Genomic DNA, 22,724 nt, shown 5'->3' with positions numbered 1-22,724 from the left:
GAATAAAACCGAAGACACTAAGTTGCAATGTTTTCAGTATAAAATCATCCATCGATACCTAGCTTGCCACAAGCAGTATAGCAAACCTGGTTGATATGATAACTGCAATAAAAAAGACACAATTGAGCACACATTGCTTTACTGAAATTATGAAATAAAACAACACACGATCTGATCCTAAATGAAAAATTAGTTAGATACTCTAAACATCACACATGCATCATATGGAATCGACCAATAAGGAAATAACTGCATGACCGTCAACTATTTGCATTTCTATGTTTTTATTTTGCATTTCTCCGTTTTGACGATCGGTCAACGAAGCTCTAAATTGCTGCATCTTTTTTGTGCATTACATTAGTTATAATGTTGATACTTGGATATAATATCTTAAAACTTAAAACTTGAGTGCAAAGAAGCAGAAATAATGTACAGATTTAGTTTTCCTCCTAAATCATATCATAATGTTGATACTTGGATATACCTTAAAACTTCAAGTTTTAAGATATATCCAAGTATCAACATTATGATGTGATTTAGGAGGAAAACTAAATCTGTACATTATTTTTGCTTCTTTCCCTCATTGGCCTAGTCTTCATTCTATCATGACTGTCGCGTGAGAAAGGCGTATATTACAACACAAACTGATATGGATGGATCCATGCTGTTACCATGTTAATATTATGTTAAATCAACAGTATAAGGTATAATGATATATTTGTTCTTTTTTAGGCTTGTATTATGTAAAATGTGTATTGTATTATGTATGATGCTATTAGTTTGATTTAAAGATTTTAAGAATATGTCTGGCATTGATTGAAAATAAAACATTGTGAATGCATTGTTGCTTTAAAAAGACGGTAGTTCCCATATATATCTAAATAGATTAAATGATATCAGCTACATGTATTATACTAGTATATATGTAAATGTGAATAAATGATGAAGCAAACATTATCTTGAATACAAAAGTTTTCTTCATTATAAATGATTTCTTAGCTACTTATAGCTGGTACTACAAGATTATGCAAGGAAGACACGTGTTACTCTGTCGAAGACGATTGAAATGTTCCATTCGGTGACCTGCATTAAAGTATGGAAGGGAAGTTTACCATGATTATGCACATGTTGTAAGATTAGAAGAACATGTTCTGCGTTTCCATTCACTTTCGCACCGTTACTTTTTAACAGTTTCCGTTTGAAGCATGAGCAAAGTATCGTACAACAATGGTCACTCATTTCATTGATGAAACTGTAACGGAATGCACATTTGACAAAGTAAGGTACTAGTACACAAATACAACACCAGAAGACGTTATCCTTCAATCCACCACAGAATAGAGATTACTTTGTCTTGTCTCTCATATTGTCAACAATGCAATATGAAATGTTATAAAGCATTTTATCAGTGCTCTGAAAGTTACATGACTTTGTATAGATTATTTTTTCAGAATATGCCACAAAGACCACACAAAGGTAGCCTCCTTCGCAGGCTTCCTAGAACGGCGGCTTATATATTTGAGGGAGGGGGGTTACGCGAGTTCTAACACGGGCCAAGGTTCTCTAATGCCGGCAAGGGAGTTTTGCTGCCAAGGGAGTTATGTAGCCTAGCCGAGGGACGACCGCCTTTAACGTGTCACCCCCCTCCCCCAAATATATACGCCGCCGTTCTAGGAAGCCTGCGAAGGAGGCTAACACAAAGGTTACACTATACATGACGCACCCTTAGTTCAAGTTCCGTTGTTCTTCAGGCACTTCGGTATGGCGCAGTAGTCCCATTTCAATTTGGATGAAGTCGTCAGGAAGCACCACGGGGCGTAGTCGGGGCCTGGAGTGGGGTTCCTGCAGTAGTTCTCGTTCAGGTCGGAGTCAGGATAGGTCTTCGGGTTGTACTTCTCGAACTTCCAGACCCAGTCCAGGCAAGGCTCTCCTTTCCAGCTCATCGCGGTTGTGCCTCGGTATGACTGTCCTCTGTCTTTGTAGCACTCTGGAAATAACAAGAACAGGTGACACTTTAGGCAGACTAAACTTAATTTCGTAAAGCATACTGCATTATGTTAAATATACATGTACCACTAAGACCAGTTCTGACTTATTTTGCACTAGTCCATCATAGATTAGCGTTTTTACAAAATTTGAAATTCGCGGCCTGGTGCCGGTAATACTCAACGAGTCCAAAGACCATGACGTCAGAATCCGTCAGAATCCGACTCGGCCCCAGAATCTATTCTATAGAACACGCATCGATCGTAACACTTTCTTTGAACCTGCTCTCCCGTAAGCACGCCATCTAGAACCTGATTCAAAGAAACTGTTACGATCGATGCGTGTTCTATAGAATAGATTCTGGGGCCGAGTCGGATTCTGACGGATTCTGACGTTACGGTCTTTGGACTCGTAAGACTGTCTGTCTGTCTCTACTTCTGTGCTCACCTCCGGCGTCCTTGATGACATCCTGCACCTCTGGGCTGACGTCCACTACAGAAGACCGGAAATAGCAGAAAACAATCACAATGATATCTTTGGATAACGCCATAAGACGTCATATTCCACCCAAACAAGTCACGTCACGTGTGGACATTAAGTAACATTTATAACAGTTACAACCCTAAGCCAAGGAGTGAAGCAGAGTTACATGTGTACTGTTCAAATTGTGCAACAATCCAGTCCTTATTATCCGGAGGGACAGTCTCCGAGACAAGAAACTTTTTTTTTAACGAACTCACTCAATGCAAGGCCATAGGGGGCCACTAATCGAAGCATTGAACTAATTGTTACTGAAGCAGCATCTCTTCACCCTAGGCCAGAAACATCAGTGCTCAAAGCAAGCATGACTTCACTGACTCATTAGGAGAAGCAGGGGTTACGATGGCTGCTCAGGAAATTCCCTACCCCATTTAACTTGTGCCAAATATTCTTTTTAAAACTTGGAGCTTGCTTCAGAAGGCATATAGTAGATATATCCTGCATTGAACCAAATCTTTGATAGAAGACAAGTATTGTGATGCACACTTGAGCAGATATCCTTACCTGCATCGCATTTGGGAACAGGGCAATAATCCCAATACACAGAATCGAAGGATGTCTTAATGTAGCACCAAACGCGATCTTCATCGGCCCCAGGGTTGCGACAGTAGTTTTTGTACAGACCATATTTTGCTCCAGACTTCGCCTTTGTGTAACCGTGACTGTGTTGGTCCCACGGCAGACAGGGTATACCCAGGTGTGTCATGCTCACGGTTCCGCGGTACGACACCCCGTTTCCTTTCTGACAAGTCTCATCCGGTATCTCCTTTCCTGTGATGGCAACAATAGTGTGATGTGATGTATTGATACAACGATTCTTCGTCTTTTACACGACCTTCCCTGGCGGTGGAGTGACGCTCACTGAGCCTCATCGGCTAATCTGTCAAAAAGTGTGAAAAAAAAACACACTAGAAGGGCAATATTTGCAAAGGCAAAAAAAACATATGCCATCCATTTCCCTCCCGACATCCACAAAAATGGACTTAATCCATAATCACCCAAGTCCGAATTGAATTTTAACAGGCAAGAATGGACTCTTCCAGCGGCGAATGGACCAACAAGTATCATGCAAATTTCTGAATGTAAACAACTACAACCTTGCCGAAGATTTCTTCTGCGGAGCAAGGACATTATATAATGTCCTTGTGCGGAGGAATTGGCGCAATCTGGTAGTCCAGAAAATTTTGCATTACGCAGCGGACAGTTCTTCGGAACCAACTTACTCAAGTTGTGCATATACTTTCATAAATTTCTGATGGACATACTACAAATTTCTTATGCATTTCTGTACTGTAACTCTTACACATACCAGTGATACCACACTGAAGAACTTCATTTTTCATCCCTATATTATATACTAAGCGGTTTGATGCACACGAGGAATTCAGTAGAAAGGCTTACCTGCACCGCATTGGGGAACCGAGCAATACTGCCAATACAAGGATTTATGGGATGACTTGATGTAGCACCAAACACGCTCTTCCTCCCCAGGGTTGCGACAGTAGTTTTTGTACAGACCATATTTTTCTCCAAACCTCGACTTTGTGTAATAGTGACTGTGTGCGTCCCACGGCAGACAGGGTCTCCCCTCGATTGTTATGTTCACGGTTCCGCGGTACCTCAAGCCGTTGCCTTTCTGGCAAGTCTTTTCTGGTATCTCCTTTCCTGTGACGGCAACAATAGTGTGATGTTGAAGCATTAATACAGCGATTTTTCGTCTTTTACATCGCCTATTACTTCGGACGGTGAACTAACAACTAACGTTACATCTAATGTGTATACTATGTGAATTTGCCAGAAAACGCAAAAACAAAGTGACATATTGTACAAATTGTAACATTACCTTACATTCAAATTGTTTACATAACGTCAAACATGTTGAAGAAATGATGTTGCCGATAAACGTTTTAATAGCATAGGAAGATCTTCATTTTTCATCCCTAAGCGATACACATGATGCATTCAGTAGAGATTCTTACCTGCACCGCATTTGGGAACAGTGCAATACTGCCAAGACCAAGCGGCTGGACGGTAGTGGTTTACATGTGTGTAGCACCAAACAGCTTTCTCGTTGTCTGGATTGCGGCAGTAGTTTTTGTCAAGACCAAATTTTTCTCCATACTTCGCCTTTGTGTATTCGTAACCATGTTTGTCCCACGGGAGACAGGCTCTTCCATCGTATGTTGTGTCCGCAGTCCCACGGTACGACACGCCGTTTCCTGTTTGGCAAGTCTCATCCGGTACCGGTATCTGTTGTTCTGTGATGGCAACAATAGGGGCATTGATACAATAAGGCGAAAGAGAACTGCAACAGCTAGCCTCTACCAGGCTCCGCGAGATGGCTGGGAAAATAGTAGGAATCGGCAAATAAAGGGAGTTAGCTACGGAGAGAGGGGCCAATTTGGAGAGAGGGTATATCTGCCAGATATACCCTCTCTCCAGATTGGACCCTCTCTCCGTAGCTAACTCCCTTTATTTGCCGATTCCTACTATTTTCCCAGCCATCTGGTAGAGGCTATGCAACAGCGACCCCTCGTCTTTTACATTGTCTATTACTTCAGGCAGTTACCAACAACTACGTCTATGTGTATACTATGTGAATTTGCCAGAAAACGTGAAACCATAGTGACTGTTGTGAGGTTCAACAACATTACCTTACATTCAAATTGAATGAATGAATGAATGGTTTTATTTGATCATTGTGATCGGAAAACATGAAGTACCTCGCAGCCATAGGCTGAATTGCGTACTTTTCACATCATTTTTAAAAAGTAGTGACATTAGGCAATCTATTGGTTACATACAAAGATAATATAATCATTGTTTTACATGATGTCAGACATGTAAAGTAAATCATGGGAAGAACTTTTTTTCAGACCTAAGCGGGTTAATGCTACAATTCGCCAAAAATACTTACTCAAGCAACTGGATGATATTTTGAAACAGTCACACAGACATTTTATGCAAAATTTCATCCAGTTGCTTGAGTAACTATTTTTGGCGTATCTTATTACCTGGATGTCTAACCTTCACCAACGTAATGCTACAATTATTTGTTTAGCTAGAGCCTGAGTGCTACAGATGATTCAACAGTCTTTTTTTTCAATCCAGCGTTACCTGGCTACAGAGGTCCAGATAGACCAAAGAAATCCTGGATTGAGTGTGTTAAGAAGGACATTACAGAGTGCGGCCTCACCAACGTGGAGCCGCTGGACAGAGCCGCTTGGAGGCGCTGTGTGAAGACTGGCCGACTGCTGCCTACCCCTGCGTCAGGGAACCCCGCAGCAGTATAATCTAATACTGGATACTACTATAGCGTAACATTGTAACAGTTACTGTGCAATGTACCTTCCTGAGAGACAAACGTGTACGTCATGGTGAAGTGGCTGTCGAACGAACCGTCACTGCGCAGGCGCACCAGCAGCTCGTTCGATGAGGACCTGTTCGCAGAGAGAAGAGTCACTTAAAGATTTTGAATTGTAAGAATACTGCCCAAAACTATGACATGTATGACGGTGTCGCTCAATCTGAGGGCTGTGTACCTGTAAACCCTGGACCTGTACCTGTGAAATTGTTTCGGTACAGGTCCTGGCCTGAAAATCGACAGTAACGTAACAGGACCAATTATCGTCCAATTTATTCAAAACGTATTTATCTCAAAACTGCGCGGACACAGCCAAATATAAAACCCATGGGCAGAAATATCAGCTCTTCTAAAAAGAAAAATGCATGGTCTGTAAGTTTTTCTCTGTCTGTTTAACGCTGTGCGAGCATGTATTTACACTGATGTATATGGTGTAGAATTGTGCTAGGCTTCGTAACCCATTATCGTTCATTTCAGTCTTTTCCCTTCTAGCGCTATGCTTGAAGAATATAGACCAGAAAAAAGTGCACAGTAACTGTTTAAAGTAGTCTACAGAAAAATGATAGTAAAGTCACTATGTTTGTCCAGCCGCTTGCAATTGCTTGACACGATGGAAGAAAACAAATGTTGTGTGGTGAATTTCATAGACGTCAGCGGCAAGTGGCGTTCATGTGATAAACGCATGACCATGATGTTATGCCGTGCAAAAATGTACCATCAGAGCGGGGGTCGCTAGGTTGTGTCAAACCTTCCTAAAACTGGCAAGAGTTTCAAACCTTGAATCAAAATGGTTAGTCTGAATATCAAAGAAAGGTTTATCGTCAGCTACTTTTAAAAGATACTAGCTATCGTGTAAGTTAGAAAAACATGATGAAGTACGCAGTGTCAAATTGCATATGAAATACCTCATGCATGACGCTTCCATGCAACTTGTTGTTACTTGTTCAGGAGTTTATCCTGTTATGTCACTGGATGTCAACCAATTTCATTGTTTTGTATAAAGAAGAGTTATGACTAAGGATCATACTTATGATGTTCTTTATTGCTCATAAAAACTGTGTGTATGTGTGTGTGTGTGTGTGTGTGTGTGTATGTGTGTGTGTGTGTGTGTGTGTGTGTATGTGTGTGTGTGTAGGTGTGTCTGTGTGTGTGTGTGTGTTCGCAATTGCATTTCAACTTTGATTCAGGAGGACTTCTACTGATACAGATTAACTTTCAAGTAAAGCCAGTTCTACTTCTACACAATTCTCTCACACTATGTTATTGTCCCGTAACGGAGTGCAGTAGCGTCCGATGAGGGGCGACGTCGCCTTCCCTCCATCGCGCACTTCCACCCAGTCGTAAGGACATCCGATCCACACCTCGAAATACCCAGATTTCTGTTGGTCAACAAGCAAAACACAGGTAAGAGACGTTTTCAAATATGATACACAATGTGCGCTGCTCCAGTTCTGTCCTTCTATATTCTGTACGCCTATAATCTAAAAACAAAATTATAGTTTTTTTGTGATTTCTTTTAGTTTTGCTGGTGATAAAAATGAACAAGACATTGGTAGTTTGATACCTAAGGTATTTTCAACTAGAGTTCCTCGAACACATTATCTTCGCCAAATAATCAAGGCTTATTATGGATAGTAATTCATATTTACATGCTTTGATATCACCCCCTGAAAATTTGATCATACACCATGTGCTGTTTGTAAGTTTTGGGGGGGGGGATAGGGTTAAGAATCATTTGCTGGTACAGGACTAGTGTACAATGTAAGTGTCTTGTCTGCTGATATATGTTAAAACTGGTCATGAAAAAAAAATGAGTACAGTATGTTGAAATTATGGGCCCTCAAAGGTTTGAAATTGCAGTGTCGTAAGTTGAATGTGACGATGAAATGGTGCAGTCAATATATATGAATAAGAATAGAATAAATCTTTATTCCATGTCATACACAATTTGAAAGACATAGTAAATGTGACTTTACCGTACCTAGCAGTGGTGCAGTTTTGGAACAATGTACTTTCCAAGCAGAGCTGTGTTTTTGACGTGTTTTTAGGTGTTTTGTCGGGCTTTCTATTTCGTCCCCTTTTCGTTATGTCGCCAACGTGCTTTGGACAAACATGCCTAAACTAAACATGTGAAAAAACAGCCCGCCCACACCTCTGCTTGGAGAGCAGTGCTGTGCTCTATTTGTTTATTTGACCTACTTTCCCAGGCCGTCTGTTTGTAAGACCTGTTTTCGGGGAAACCGTCACATGTTTAAGAGTCCCAATATGAAATGTATCAAACTTTCCTTACTAATTATGCCAATTATATCCTGATTTGCATAATTAGTCGTTTATTATGTAAAGCACCATCTGAGCTATCTGAATGCCAAACGTCACGACGATCTGTCGACCCCTTCTCAAGTTATTCCTGTCCAAAGGTCAAAACAAAAACACCCACTGCAGTTCCAAACAAGACGCTAGGGGGCCCAAACTTTTACAACTTACTTCCTATAACATGAACTATCTACCACACAAAAATCATGACCATAGCAGTTGTAGAAAACATGCCCTCAAATATTGAAGCTCGGCTGCAGTACCTTAGATACCCGCTAGAATGCCCATTATCGAACTTGACCTTCCTTTTTGTAAACCCTACCCATCCACTAAATATCATGCAGAACCATCGACAGCTTTTCGAGTTATCTTGTCCACAAGAAATACACATCGAAACAAAGCCCGCTGCAGTACCAACGGAAAATGCCAGGAGAACCATTTTTGAACTTGACCTCCGTTTTTACAACATCTACACACCTGCAAAAAATCATGAAGATCCATCAACGTTTCCGTCACTTTTTTTGCCTACATACAAACACAAAAAAATTCCAAGTCCGCTGCAGTACTGTTGAAAAACGCAAGGTGACCCATTTTCGAACTTGACCTTCATTTGCACAACCACTACACACCTACCAAAAATCATAAAGATTCATCGAGGCTTTCTTGAGTTATGCTCCTGACATACATACAGACCCACCTAACAGATTTTTCAACCGAAAACATAATCTTCCCGAGTACAAGTACTCGGCGAAGATAAAAAGGCCATGGCCCTGCCTGGCTGGCAGTGTCGCGTCCCACGGTTGAGACATCCCGGGCCAGGTTGGAGACCTGCCCACCCTAGCCCGGGGTCTACCCACTACTTTACCCATGATGGGGTCGTGTGGGGTTTATCACGTTGAAATTAAGTTGATATCAAGTAGACGTGGCATAATCTGGGAGAAGCATAGCCTGTGTTTACACAAGGAGGTTTAATCAAGAGGAGAGAGCACGCCATAAACGTCCCGCTGTGCCTTTTGTTTTCAGCCGCGAGAGCCGGCTGCGATCCTTTGTTTACTAGCCGGCGCGGCGACCCTTTGATGCCCTATGCGCTTCCCCGCGTTTCCCGCGGTTTTCAATGCAAATGAGTGTAGCCCTGACATCACAACCTCCGATTTCCCCCGACCTCGTCACGAAGCCTGGCCGAGAAGAAGCGATGTGCTTCAGATTTCCGATGATTGCCATATTTGGAACACTCGGCAGGCCTGTGAAAACGTCATCTTCGGATTGTGGACCTCCTTGATTAAACCTCCTTGGTGCTATGTATGGTTCTCCCTTCCCCCACAAAGGATAAGTCATCTTTTATCACCAAATGCCAGTAATGTTGAGCAGAAGTTAAAAAAAACAACAAAAATGGCGTTCTAAACTTTTTATACTCACTATTGCTGGCATGATGAGCTGGACCTCAACCCTCTTGTAGGTGGGAGCTCGCAGTAGCCAGCTGAACACCTTGTTTTGGGGGGTGAGCTTTCCAAACGGAATGGCATTTATCATGCCAGAGGGTGGTGAGGTGATTTCCGTGTAGGTAGAATCTGCAGATCGTTAAAACATGAGACAGTCAGATGATATGAGATGATAGTATCCGCACTACGAGACTTTTCTCAAACACATTGATGATTTTGACCTAGGAAACTTGTATCACTTCTGACCACCATTCTAGCGCCAAGTTAAGCTCAGGAGTATACATGCCTTAACTGCGGCATTAAGTGGATATAAATAAGCATAAGGACATCAGAGTAAAACACAGTCAGTGTTAGTTAGACTGTGATCTGTTAAATCATTCTGCAGATGAATATCAAAGAAAGGCACTTTCATACATGGGTTACATTATTCAAGACGTCGGTGGGGGCGCGGTGGGGTAATGGTAGGTCCTGGGTTTGAATTCTATATTATGACCTGTTGACGTCGTGCCCTAACTTGAAAATGATAACTTCGACCTTCATGTGATGTATATTTTGGATATTAGACAATAAATAAAGGTTTTTGTAGCTGTTTGCACCTCAGCGAGTGCAGAGATCAACTGCTACTGCTACTGCTAATAAGCCTTTAAAATCTGAGCGCTACAGAAAGAGTGGCAAGTTTCTCTCTCTCTCTCTCTCTCTCTCCAGTTTTACGTCTTTTGTTCCCCATCATCTGGGGGTTAGACGTGCTTACACATGGATGGGGGAGCCCCAGAACTCCTCATCAAGTGCAAGTCTTTTTTTGCAGCAAGTTTTTACGGCTGGATGCCCTTCCTAACGCCAACCCAAACCCTATTGCTGGGCTTAGGATATGGGAAATACATGTTAAGTGCCTTTCCCAAGGGCACAACGTCTGGGTGCATGTCCGGACATGTCTGGGTACTCCACTGGGGATTGAACCTGGGTCGTATTGGTTCATAGCCGGATACTCTGCCACTGTGCTACACAGACGCCACAGACACAAGTTTGTAGTGCAAAATTTTCACCGTCGGATAACTGGGTCCATCCCCGTTTGACAGGGCTCGATGAATCAACAGGGCAGTTTTCCATGTCCACCTGTTGAAGACGGGAATAATGATTATTTGCATTATTACAAATAACCATGCTGTAACTTGGTTGTAAATTGTACACTTAATGTAACATGAGGGCGCAAAAGAAGAAGCTCCGCTGCAGTACCTTAAGTACCCACTAGGAGGCTCATTATTGAAGTTGATCTTCCTTTTGGGGAAACCTACCCATACACTAGATATCATGCACAACCATCAACACCTTTTAGAGTTATGCTGTACACAAACAAACACACAAACATACACAGCTCGCTGCAGTACTGTACGAAAATGCCAGGTGAACCATCTTCGAACTTGACCTTCGGTCCCACAACCGCTACTCACAAAACAAAAATTATGAAGATCCTTCGACAATCTGTCCAGTTGTTTTTTCCCCACATAAATCATGCAAACATACACAACCCGCTACAGTACGGTAGGAAAATGCCAGGTGAACCATTTTCGAACTTGACCTCCATTTCCACAACCGCTACACATCCACCAAAAATCATGAGGATACGTTCAAAGTTTCACGAGTTATGCTCGTGACATACGTTCAGACCCACACCCCGGCTGGCGTAACTGATAATATAACCTTCTCCGCGGAAATATGTACAGTTTTCAATGAGATACAGATAAATGACTAACAAACCTTGCAGTTCTTGCAGCATGCTTGTCCATCAGCACATTGGGCACCTTGCTTCAGCTTGCATATCTGACCATCGCAGCACGGATCACGTTCTAGGCAGTCCTGTAGTTTGGGTGTTTCATAGATTTGTTATCAGAATAATTGAATAAACTTATATATAATATGAGGTTTGACTACTAAATCTACAACGGAGCTTGTAATAATAACATAATAGCAGCTTTCACTTCTAAACTAGTAGACGTACCAACTATTACGTATCTAGTACCAACTCGGAAAATTACAAGAACTACTTAAGTTAAATGCCTTCAAGTACCAGAGCTGTCAACCAAGAATTGAGGTGTAATTGTTTTTTTCCGGAAAAACAGGTACAACTGTCGTAGAGTGGAACTTGTTGCCACCAGGTATTGTAATCCGGGAGCATCCTCATTCAGATAAGCTTCAAACAGCGCCTACAGTTAAATACCAGCTGCTGCCGCACCACGTCACAAAGTTGGTAAGTTATGCCGAGGGACGGTTATACCGCCTATACAGAATCTACAAATGTCATTACAGTGAACATGGATATGATGATACCTGACTAGACCCGCAGTCACATTCCTCCCCGTAGTCGAGAACTCCGTTTCCGCATCTGAATACCTCGCTCTGAAAAAGCATATTATGTCATTATACCCCATGACACAGATTGAAATACAACGTTTTTTGAAACTTTACTATACACCATGATACCTTATATAAAATGTATAATTGCAAATGAAGATTGGGCAACAGCAGGGAAAGAAGATATTCACGTTAAATTCTTTAAAAGAAGCAGGTAGTATATAGTGTAAACATCAATCAATATGATATGTATTTTGAACATCCTCTATAACGGACAAATCTAAATTACCATAGGGAAGACATTACAGGTCTGTATCTAGTATGATCACTTTATGCCATACCTTTGATTACGTTGTTTTTTTAGGTCCAAAAATCTTGAAAGTAGAAACTTACTTTATTTTGGGTCTACTCTTTTGTTTGAAAAAATCGTTTACACTCGGATGATGTCAACATTAGGGGTGGGTACCGGAACAGAAAATTGAGGTCCGGTCCAGGTCCAAGTCTGGACTTGGACCTGTAGCTGATTATAGTAGTGTTGCAATACATCATATTTTGGAGAGCGAGACACAAATAAAGGTCTCTGTGAGTCCTACAAATTGTGTTAAAAGTGACTATATTAAAATGATATGATTATTCTCGGTGCACACTAATATGCAAAAAGGAAACGAGGATGTAATAAAACATGCAACCTTTTATTCAAGGTATCTTTTACCTCAAAAGAGATTCAGAGCAAACTAGTGTCCTGCTTAGAGTACAATGTAGTTGTCAACTAGACATTATGACCAACAAATGTGACCGCCAGCTGGTAGCCTGGTACCGCCGGTCCACTGATTTTTGCCGAACCGTTTTTTTTTTACCGGTCCATAAGAAATACCGGTTTTGTACCGGTACACGGTACCGGTACCCACCCCTAGTCAACAAGGAGTAGATTTACCTGAGACGGTTTGTTCTTCAGGCAAGGGTACTCTGTCGTTCTGACGGCTTGGACGAAAAACTCGCCGAAAGTCTTAGGGTATCTGAAAATGTACTAACGAGGTTTAGGGAAAGAACGGAAAGTGCTAAAACTACTCGATTACATCTCAGAGCAATATAGATTACATGTACATGGTACAAACCGATAGGTTGGTTACTGTAAATGCATTTAGTTTACGTGGGTTTTTTTTTCGCTTAGGCGAAAATGGGGTGTTCACGGTGGTTTCAAGTTTGCGGCAGTGCTTATAATAGTCATGATACTGCTACAGTATTGGACAGAAATGTTCTCGGTTGTTTTAAGTTTGCGGTGAAACGGTTGCCGCGAAAACCACAAACATAAAACCACCGCAAGCATTTCTGAATTAGTTTGAATAGCTTTAAAGGAAAATCATATTTTTGAAGTCACATCGCGGTGATAATCACCTTCACACCATGACACCATTGTACAAGAGAGAGAGGCAAATTTTATATTCATAATCTAAGAGCATTTAAGGCATCCAGAGCGTTTTATGAGGCTTGAAACTTGAATTAAAGATCTCCAATTTCTAGTCATTCCTACACATAGTTAATTTCAATAAGACTATACCATTACATAACAACATTAAATGAGCAAAATTTTGATGTCGTTGTGTGATGAGAACTGATAGAATATCCAAGCCCTAATAGACTGATCCTGACTGTCCATCACAATTGGCGGTTCGACCAATGAGAGAGTGACTGCATGTCCGTCAAATATTTACATTTTTATGTTGTAATTTTGCATTTCTACATTTTGATGGAGTTGGGTGGGGCTATGGTATTTACAGTATTTACAGTAGGAGTGTGAAATTAAAAGATCACCATGTAGCTTATTCTTATGCCGCTTTTGAGCACTTTTGATAAGAAATCTGCACGCAAATGTGGTAAAAAGTGGCATTACAGGTCAATTTCATAAAGAAGACGACAACTAGAATGTTTCCAGTTTTCAAGCCTCACAAAATGCTCTGGGTGCCTTTGAATAGTTGGCAGCTTCAGGCATATCATGTCTACAGTAAATACCATGCATATTGTGCACCCTATCGATTTCTCCACCGGTATGAGTGAGAATTAGAACTGGGCACTAGTTAATATTTTACTTACTGATTGCCCCCCATGGCGCATTTCGCTCCAAACAGTTTCAACCCAGGACACCGATAGGATCTGTCACCGTCATGATCTGGAGATTGCAGCGGGTCTGTGAGGTAAAAAAAGTATCTATAACGCAAATCCAAGTGCTTACAAAAAAGTATGTAATCTATAACCCCAAACCACGTGCTTTCAAAAGAAAGCACTTTCTTGCTGGCCAAAAAAAAAGGTAACATTATTGACTTAAGGGAACGACGTAGTGGCTCACCAAAGACGTGTCCAAGTTTCCTATTGAACCAATGCCCCATCTCATGTGGTATGATCCCAATCATGTCTGCAGGCCTTGCCCTCTCAATTGATGAAGTCTGTAATGGGAGATTTTGAATCCAAGTTAGATGCAATTGAACCCCTCAAACTAACATTTCCCCATTTTACGTCCCTTCCGAAAAACGAATGCAGCTCTATTCTTTTCCCCCGGATTCGAAACGGTGTCTCCCAGGTACAAACTAATTGGAACCAGGAGCTCAACTGTGACTCTGTTACCAGTTTAGCTAAAGAGAAACGTGCTACATGTACTAGGTAAACATATCTTTCGGAATCAAAGTTTAACTGTAATTGCCAACACAGAAATTGGATTTACCCAAATTTTTGACTGATCAACTCCAGATGATCAGTCAAAAATTTGGGTAAGTCCAATTTTTGTGTTGGCGATTACAGTTCAACTATGACTTCTACCAACACGGATGAACTTTCAAGTGAACGAAGCTAGATGTCTTGTCTATCACAATTTTAAAAGCACAATTCTAATTCTTCCACATTTGCTAATGAAAATGACGATACTCACCTTCAGTAGCGTGTAGGGTGTACTGCATAGTTCAAACATTGCTACACCCAAAAAGCCGCCTCCATTAAAATATGGCGGACCCCTAATAAAGAAGATACCAATTTGTCACATGTCAAAAGAAGTAGATATATAGCGTCTGTAGTCCAGTGGTTAGCGACACTGCGTCCGGATTAAGGTACTGTAGCGGAAATTCTGCTTCAGTCTCGTGTTCTAGACACGCTGAGGCTAGGAATTGTGTTGAGTGGTACATTATGAGCTCTGAGTCGGGCAGATAGTTAAAGTGGTGTAGGTCTGGGCCCCTAGCAGTTTCTTAACCCTCATACACCCGAACCTATTTTTGCGACTAAAATGACTGAACGGGGTCAAAAATGACCCCAAAATGTTTTGTTCAGTAAAATCTCCCTTTCCACTTTTTTCGCTGATTGTTATCCGTACATTGCTTCATCAATGTAAGAGGAATGTTTTGGCATGTTTAGGTATGAATAATTCCCATTCATTATCATAATTTATGCAAAAAGATCAGAAGGACCACGTCTTGAACTATTCCTATTTACGTCGATGAAGATTAGACATCCAGGTAATAATTAAGATACGCCAAAAAAACAGTTACTCATTGACAAGCAACTGGATGATTATGATTTTGGAAACGGTCAGACGTTTCAAGTAGCATCCACTACTTTTCGTCAGTGACTGTGAGCAAGATTAGTCGAACAGCAGGTTTTTAACCACGAACTATATTCCTATTTAGACCAGGAGGGGATTTTTGAAGCTCACGTCAAATTTCATGTTGCATAACTAATGAACAGCTTACGCGAGAGTCACCAAACTTGGTGACTTTTCATAAAATGTGCTTAACAAAAATTTCAAATTTATAAAGGAAGTTCATCGTTTTTGGTGTTGCCATGGCAACGGGTTTTGACAGGCATATTTTACCAAATCTGCTAATTTCAGTTAAAACAATGTGGTTTCGAGGCTTTGTTAGTACGCCAAATGTATCTTCTTACATTGTTATCATGTTATGTAATCCAATGTAACTTTTATGATTTAAAATTAATATTTTATGCTGATTTGATGACGTCATCGGTCAAAATCCAAGATGGCGGATAGAATAACATAAAATTATGTCATAATGAAGTCATATTACGTCATTATGACATAAAATTTGTTATGGTAATATTAATTCACATGTGCATCATCCCCTGAAAATTCGGTGGTTATACAATAAGTAGTTTAGGAGCTACAGAGGGCAGGTCTCAAAAGCAGCACATTATTTTTGCTGGGGTCAAAAATGACCCCAGCGGATTCAACACAGACTTTCCTATATAATGTCAACAGTATTGTGCCGATCTCCTTAAAAAATTAGGAGAGGTTAAGACCAAGTCACAGAAGGAATTTTATTTCAGATCAAACATGTTTAAAAAAAAATAAGCACATCAAAATACATGCCTGGGGTCAAAAATGACCCCGTTTGGGTGTATGAGGGTTAAAGTTAAATTCTTTTCTGTAATGTAAGCAGCATACATTAGAAGCAGTCCCAAGTTAGCCTCCAACCTCCACCAGGCCTTCCTGCAGTTTGGCAAAAAAAGGGATAATTGGCCAGTAGCGTCAATTCACGGTAAGATTAATTACGCCTGCTTTCGAAACCCTCTGGTGGCCGAACTTCCCTGACAAAAATTCTCCCTATATAGCCGACGTCTGGTAGAAAATAGTGCGCATTCAAAGTGACTTCAAAAGTGAGTGTGGAACATACGTTACAAACACCGCAGTGTCGAAGGTGTGAGCAGCTCGGAGCTTCTTCCAGATGTACTTCCTGATTTTGAGGTCAAGTAATGGGTAGGTTGTTTTTTTTCCTTCGCCTTCTCCAGGCCAGTAGTCCTCGACAATGTCCACCCCAGCCAGAAGCACCCGAATGTTGAGAGCCCTAAAAGTCTTTTTAAAAAGAGTGGCAACTGTAAAACCAATAGTTAAGCAGATGCGCACAGTAATATTTCTTTTTGAATAAGGTCATATTACTTTGATTGTATGGATAACATCCCCTGGAAATCCCAAAACGGAGCGTGCGAATAAAAGAAAGAAGTTTGGCAAAATAAGAACAAATGTTACCTTCATTATAAAATGTGCGTAGTCAGGATGGTTGAATAAATGACTTAACACATAGAGAATGGTATACCAAATGATGGATTCTTCATTTTTCTTCTTTAACTTTGGTATTCTACGACGTTAGTATCTGTTTTCCGAAATATCTTTTTGCGATTTACAAAATACAACTTTATTAATAAGTGAATACAAAACAACTCTAAAGTAAAACAACTAAGTGATACAACTAAAGTGATAACAGATACATAGATAACAACTGAATAAATGCAACAACTTACAAAGGTCTGGAGTAAGACTCAATAACAACTAATGACTACATGTATAAAAACTAATGAATGATAACTAAAACTATACGCATAACTTTGCCCTGGCACTCAGAGTTGTGTATCGTAGCATGGAAGTTCATCTGTGTTGGACATCATTATGAATAAGGACTAAACTTTACTGCCAATACTAGAATGAATTGGGACAAAAACGTGACGTCAGAGACACGTGACCGTAGTAGCGGGTTAACTTATAAGTGCCAGATAACTTGTTCAGCTCACAGACCTACTCAAAAACAGAGACGGGGGATGACACAAGTTATCTGGCATATATGAACCGCTACTACGGTCACAAGTTTCTGACGTCACGTTCCAGAAGTACTGTAGACGGGTCCATTCCGTGAACAAGGTTGATGGAATCAGCCGAAAATTTGGGTAAGTCCCAATTCATTCTAGTGTTGGCAGTAAAGTTTAGTCCTTAATTCATAAGAGCTGTGCATCGGTTTGCACTCCTTGTGAGAGCAATTTAAAAGTAAGATGAGTGCCTGTCAGTGTATTTTTCAGTATTTCTCACCTTGTCCACTACGGAGATTGCTTCCATGGCATGCTTTTCCACTGCCGCGCGATCTCTGTTGAATACGTTGACAAACTGTTCATAAAGAAAACAATGAAGATCATCAGATACATCAGGCCGGCATAGTTGTATAAGAGTACAAACGTCTTTATCTCCAAGCAGATGCGAGGAGTCGGTTCATTCTCAGTAGCCTCTACCAGACTCCACATGTTGCTGGAAAGATAGTTACTTTTTAACTTGTATTGAAGTCACTTTGGCGCAGAATGGCAGTCGCTCCAGACCCTTACGATCTAGCCTCGCCAATTGTGCGTTAATAGAGTATGATCAACACAAATTCCATAGCCTATGGTTCAAGTTCCGAGACTTCTGTAAAATTCTGGCTCCAGTTCCCCGGAATTCTGGGGAATTCTGGCTCAGACTCCCGGAATTCTCCGGAATTCTGATTTGGATTCCTGGAATTCTGGGGAATTCTGGCTCAGATTCTCGGAATTTCCCAGTATTCTCCAGAATTTGGCTAATCCCCAGGGGGTCATCAATGGCTGCTACGTATTCTTAACCTCATTTTTACCTAACATATGTGATATCAAGCCATTTGGGTTAAAGATGACTGAAATGTGGGAGGTAAGTCCCAAATTAAACTGGAAGTCCCAAATTAAAGTGGAGGCTGTTTTCAGAAATTGGCCAAATAGACTGAATATGTCAGAGAAGTTACTAGCCGGCTATAGGAGTATTGTAAGTCCATATCATTTTCTGTAGAGTAATAACTTGTTGTGTGAGAAATGCGTAAAATATCAGAGGAAAAACTTAGAAGATATTAGATCATAATACTTCAACAAACATCCCGCTGGGGCATCCTCGTCCACCAGGACCTTTCCGCTCTACGTTACATCGCTCGCGGAAAAGGCCCTGGTAACACGGGGTGGCATCCATGGTTATTGCAGGTCGACGAGACTTGCTCATGAATAATTAATGAGCTAACCCTTATTTGGCACAAACGGCAGTTGTACCTCATGAATAGTTAATGAGCTAGCCCTTATTTGGCACAAACGGCAGTTGTAGCTCATGAATAATTAATGAGCTAGCCGTAACACGTAACCTGATTGGTTGATAGCTTCCCAGCGTTCTTTGCGCGTTTGCTTCCGATGAGTGGAAGCAAATGGGTTTTAACCCCTCTGATTGGCTGAAGCTGTTTTGGAGGCTCGACCTGCAATAACCATGGATGCCACCCCGTGTTACCAGGGCCTTTTCCGCGAGCGATGTAACGTAGAGCGGAAAGGTCCTGGTGGACGAGGATGCGCTGGGGTAGAAAATTATAATCTCCGTATCATATCCAGTTGTAAATATATTGTACGGTCGCATGCTCAGACTTACAGCATTCGTGTAGTAGATCATGAATTGACGAATGTATATTGTCGGCCAATCCACCTCAAAATTCCCATCCTTGAGTAGGTAATAGGACACCTCTGGCCATGTCTGTCGGAGAGAAGAATGGATTATAGATATTTAGTTCCTCAATATTTCTATTAAAGATATGTAAATTGTACAGACCGTATCATTACAAAATGACTCTCTTGTCTTATCTTTGTCTCAGTCACTTACACAACACTTCAATACTAGTATGGCTTTGTTGAATAACATGCTCTTTTTCAACATAATTGTTTGTGCGAAATGACTTTCTCCGCTGCAATATGCATCCACACCTGCGTTGCTACAGGGAACAAGTATTCATTAACTGCGACTTCAATTGGATTTGTGTAACCCTTAACTTTATAATTGGAACATAATGTAGACTGTAAAAGTGTAGCCTGGAATCCAAACCTACTATAGCTCCTGAGACATGGGAGCTATAATAGGTTTGGATTCCAGGCTAGTAAAAGTGTGACTGAAAAGACAACAAAATGGACAAAGCATAAAAATATGGGCGGTCGCAGGGCGGTCGCAGGGCGGTCGCAGCGTGTACTAGCTTTGTTAAACTGTAGTCCTCTCAAATCCCCACAGTTACACCAAGATTGGGGAGTGGCTAGTACCACCCTATAATTGCAAAGACCACCTTACCTTGAGTTTGCTGAAGCATTCGTGGTAATCGCACAGGTGAGTTTTGTTCCAGAACGGAACAGGTTTACGTTCACTGCCCCTCAGTACATGCTTGGGAAGATGAAGAATTACGGTATGAGTAAAGAAAACTTTTGATTCCATTTATTTGTAGTCACTGGGGTTGGGGTTTTGTGCGCATGAGAAATTTGCGCGGGAAAAACTTGTGCGTGAAAAATTTGCGCATGGAAAAAATAAAGTTCAAGAAACGTGTCAGAAAATGTGCACTACAGAATTCTTAGTCAGAAAAAGGTTACTCCATGATATCATTTTTCATCTGTTTCCTGAATTTTTGGTTTGAATTTTAGGTCCCTTGGGAATATCTAAGCTGACTCCCAAGGGATTTTAAACCTTTTGGGGGGTTTTAAGCTTAAAATTTGAAATAAGATGGCACACAATGGAATTACACTAAGTATCCTATTGTTGCATTCTACAGTTCAAAATGTTGTTCTTTCAATCTTCAAGTGATTTTTAAGTGATTTTCAAATGTTAAGTTTTCAGGCGCAAAAGAGTTTGAAATTTGTGCGTGAAAGAATCTGCTTGAGAAAAGATGAAATTAGGCTAATAGAATGGAGAAAAGCTTCCAATACAATTATTAATCATGTAGTTACATTTTACAATACAAAACCTTATATAAGTAAGCTAACTATGTATTTCTTAAAAATATAAGTGATTTTCAAATGTTTAGGTTTCAAGCCCCAGAAAGTTTCACTATTCCCAAGGGACCTATTCCCAAGGGACTTAAACATCAGGAGTTTTGAAACAAAAAATTCAGGTGACAGATGAAACATTGTATCATGGGATCACATTTTGCTGTCTAAGAAAATTATACTACACATTTTCTGACATATTTTAAGAAAGTTATTTTTCACGCGAAAATTTTCACGCGAAAATTTTTCACGCGCAGAAAACCCGTTCCCCTTCAGTTGAAATTGACAGAGAATAACTTTTGCCTGAAATGTAAGTTGTCCTTCACTACATATTTAGCATTCATAAAGTATGTTTGGTTAAAACACGCAGTTGGAATGCTTTAAGGCCTGCTTAAAGATTAGGTATCGCCCAGTGATTTATATTTGTGCAGATACTTCAAGACCACTTCAAGACCTACCAAAATCTCCTTCTTGTGACTGCCTTCATCATCCTCATCCCCATCATCATCATGGTCCGGGTTACCGTCCGTCAAGTCTGGCATTCTGTCCCTGTCAGGACCTTCTCGCTGAAAAATTAATATGAAATTTTGAATCGATGGCTAATGGCCCTCAGAGATAGACTGCAATGTCTAAATGATACTTGCACTCATATACTCATGGGTTTTAAGATAAACGTTGAGGTGAGAAAACAAATGTTCTTCGCATATAGATACACATACCAGATTATTTTCGCCATTATTTTGTGACAAGAGCACGGCTATTATTCCCTGGTGTTACAAGTATGTACATTCTCTCAACCGGGAATGCTTTATTAATATAATTATGCATGATTAAATATTAGATTGCCTGCAGTGCTTTATATTTGTGTGGATACTTATACAACATCAAGACCAACCCAAATCTCCTTCTTGTGACTGTCCTTATCATCATCCTCATCCCCATCATCATCATGGTCCGGGTTACCGTCCGTCAAATCTGGCATTCCCGGGTCCCTGTCAGGACCTTCTCCCTGAAAAATTAATATGAAATTTTGAATCGATGGCTAACGTTATAGCTAATGGCCCTCAGAGATGGACTGCAATGTCTAAATGATACTTGCACTCATATACACTCATGGGTTTAGAATAAACGTTGAGGTGAGAAAACAAAATGTTCTTTGCATATGGATACACATACCAAACTATTTACGCCGTTATTTTGGGACAAGAGCACAGCTATTATTCCCTGGTGTTACATGTATGTACATTCTCTCAACCGGGAATGCTTTATTGATATAATTATGCATGATTAAATATTAGATTTCCTGCAGTGCTTTATATTTGTGTGGATACTTATACAACATCAAGACCAACCCAAATCTCCTGCTTGTGACTGTGCTTATCATCATCCTCATCCCCATCATCATCATGGTCCGGGTTACCGTCCGTCAAATCTGGCATTCCCGGGTCCCTGTCAGGACCTTCTCCCTGAAAAATTAATATGAAATTTTGAATCGATGGCTATAGCTAATGGCCCTCAGAGATGGACTGCAATGTCTAAATGATACTTGCACTCATATACACTCATGGGTTTAGAATAAACGTTGAGGTGAGAAAACAAAATGTTCTTTGCATATGGATACACATACCAAACTATTTACGCCGTTATTTTGGGACAAGAGCACAGCTATTATTCCCTGGTGTTACAAGTATGTACATTCTCTCAACCGGGAATGCTTTACTGATATAATTATGCATGATTAAATATTAGATTTCCTGCAGTGCTTTGTATTTGTGCAGATACTAAAACCACTTCAAGACCTACCCAAATCTCCTTCTTGTGACTGTCTTCATCATCCTCATCCCCATCATCAAAGTCCTCCTCACCGTCAGTGAAGTCTGGCATTCTGTCCCTGTCCGGATCTTTTCCCTAAAATATGAAAGGAGACATGCTTGGGAATAGAAAGATTACAGAATGAGTAAAGAATGCTTTATCGTGAATAAAAGAACTTTGCTATTCATTGTGAAATCTGTCTGCATATATTATAGCGTAGATTCTTGTATTACCAGGTCGTCCTTCTCTGGCTGATCCAAATCCCGGAGGATTTCCCCTATCAGGTTCTCCAGGAGCTGGTCGGCCTCATCGTGCCCACGCTGTTC

At 40.7% G+C, this 22,724-nt stretch overlaps 1 protein-coding gene across 1 annotated transcript; it reads right to left on the bottom strand.

Moving 5' to 3' along the window:
- Positions 1-569: 569 nt before the first annotated feature.
- On the bottom strand, positions 570-21,568 carry LOC136445107 (uncharacterized). The gene is made up of 22 exons (XM_066442968.1): positions 21,482-21,568; positions 21,045-21,152; positions 19,901-19,990; positions 19,217-19,318; positions 17,846-17,920; positions 16,662-16,840; positions 14,912-14,993; positions 14,336-14,432; positions 14,083-14,176; positions 12,926-13,007; positions 11,968-12,036; positions 11,398-11,496; positions 10,686-10,755; positions 9,620-9,771; positions 7,145-7,269; positions 5,875-5,966; positions 4,506-4,784; positions 3,928-4,191; positions 3,031-3,297; positions 2,434-2,478; positions 1,724-1,987; positions 570-1,083 (listed from the first exon to the last, which is right to left on the bottom strand). The coding sequence occupies exons 1-21, from the start codon at positions 21,566-21,568 to the stop codon at positions 1,731-1,733; spliced, it is 2,715 nt and encodes a 904-aa protein (XP_066299065.1). The 3' UTR covers positions 570-1,083; positions 1,724-1,730.
- Between the last annotated feature and the right edge of the window lie 1,156 nt (positions 21,569-22,724).

Source organism: Branchiostoma lanceolatum, chromosome 11 (assembly GCF_035083965.1).
Source record: "Branchiostoma lanceolatum isolate klBraLanc5 chromosome 11, klBraLanc5.hap2, whole genome shotgun sequence".
Classification (NCBI taxonomy): domain Eukaryota; kingdom Metazoa; phylum Chordata; class Leptocardii; order Amphioxiformes; family Branchiostomatidae; genus Branchiostoma; species Branchiostoma lanceolatum.
This window is presented reverse-complemented; position numbering and strand designations above follow the sequence as displayed.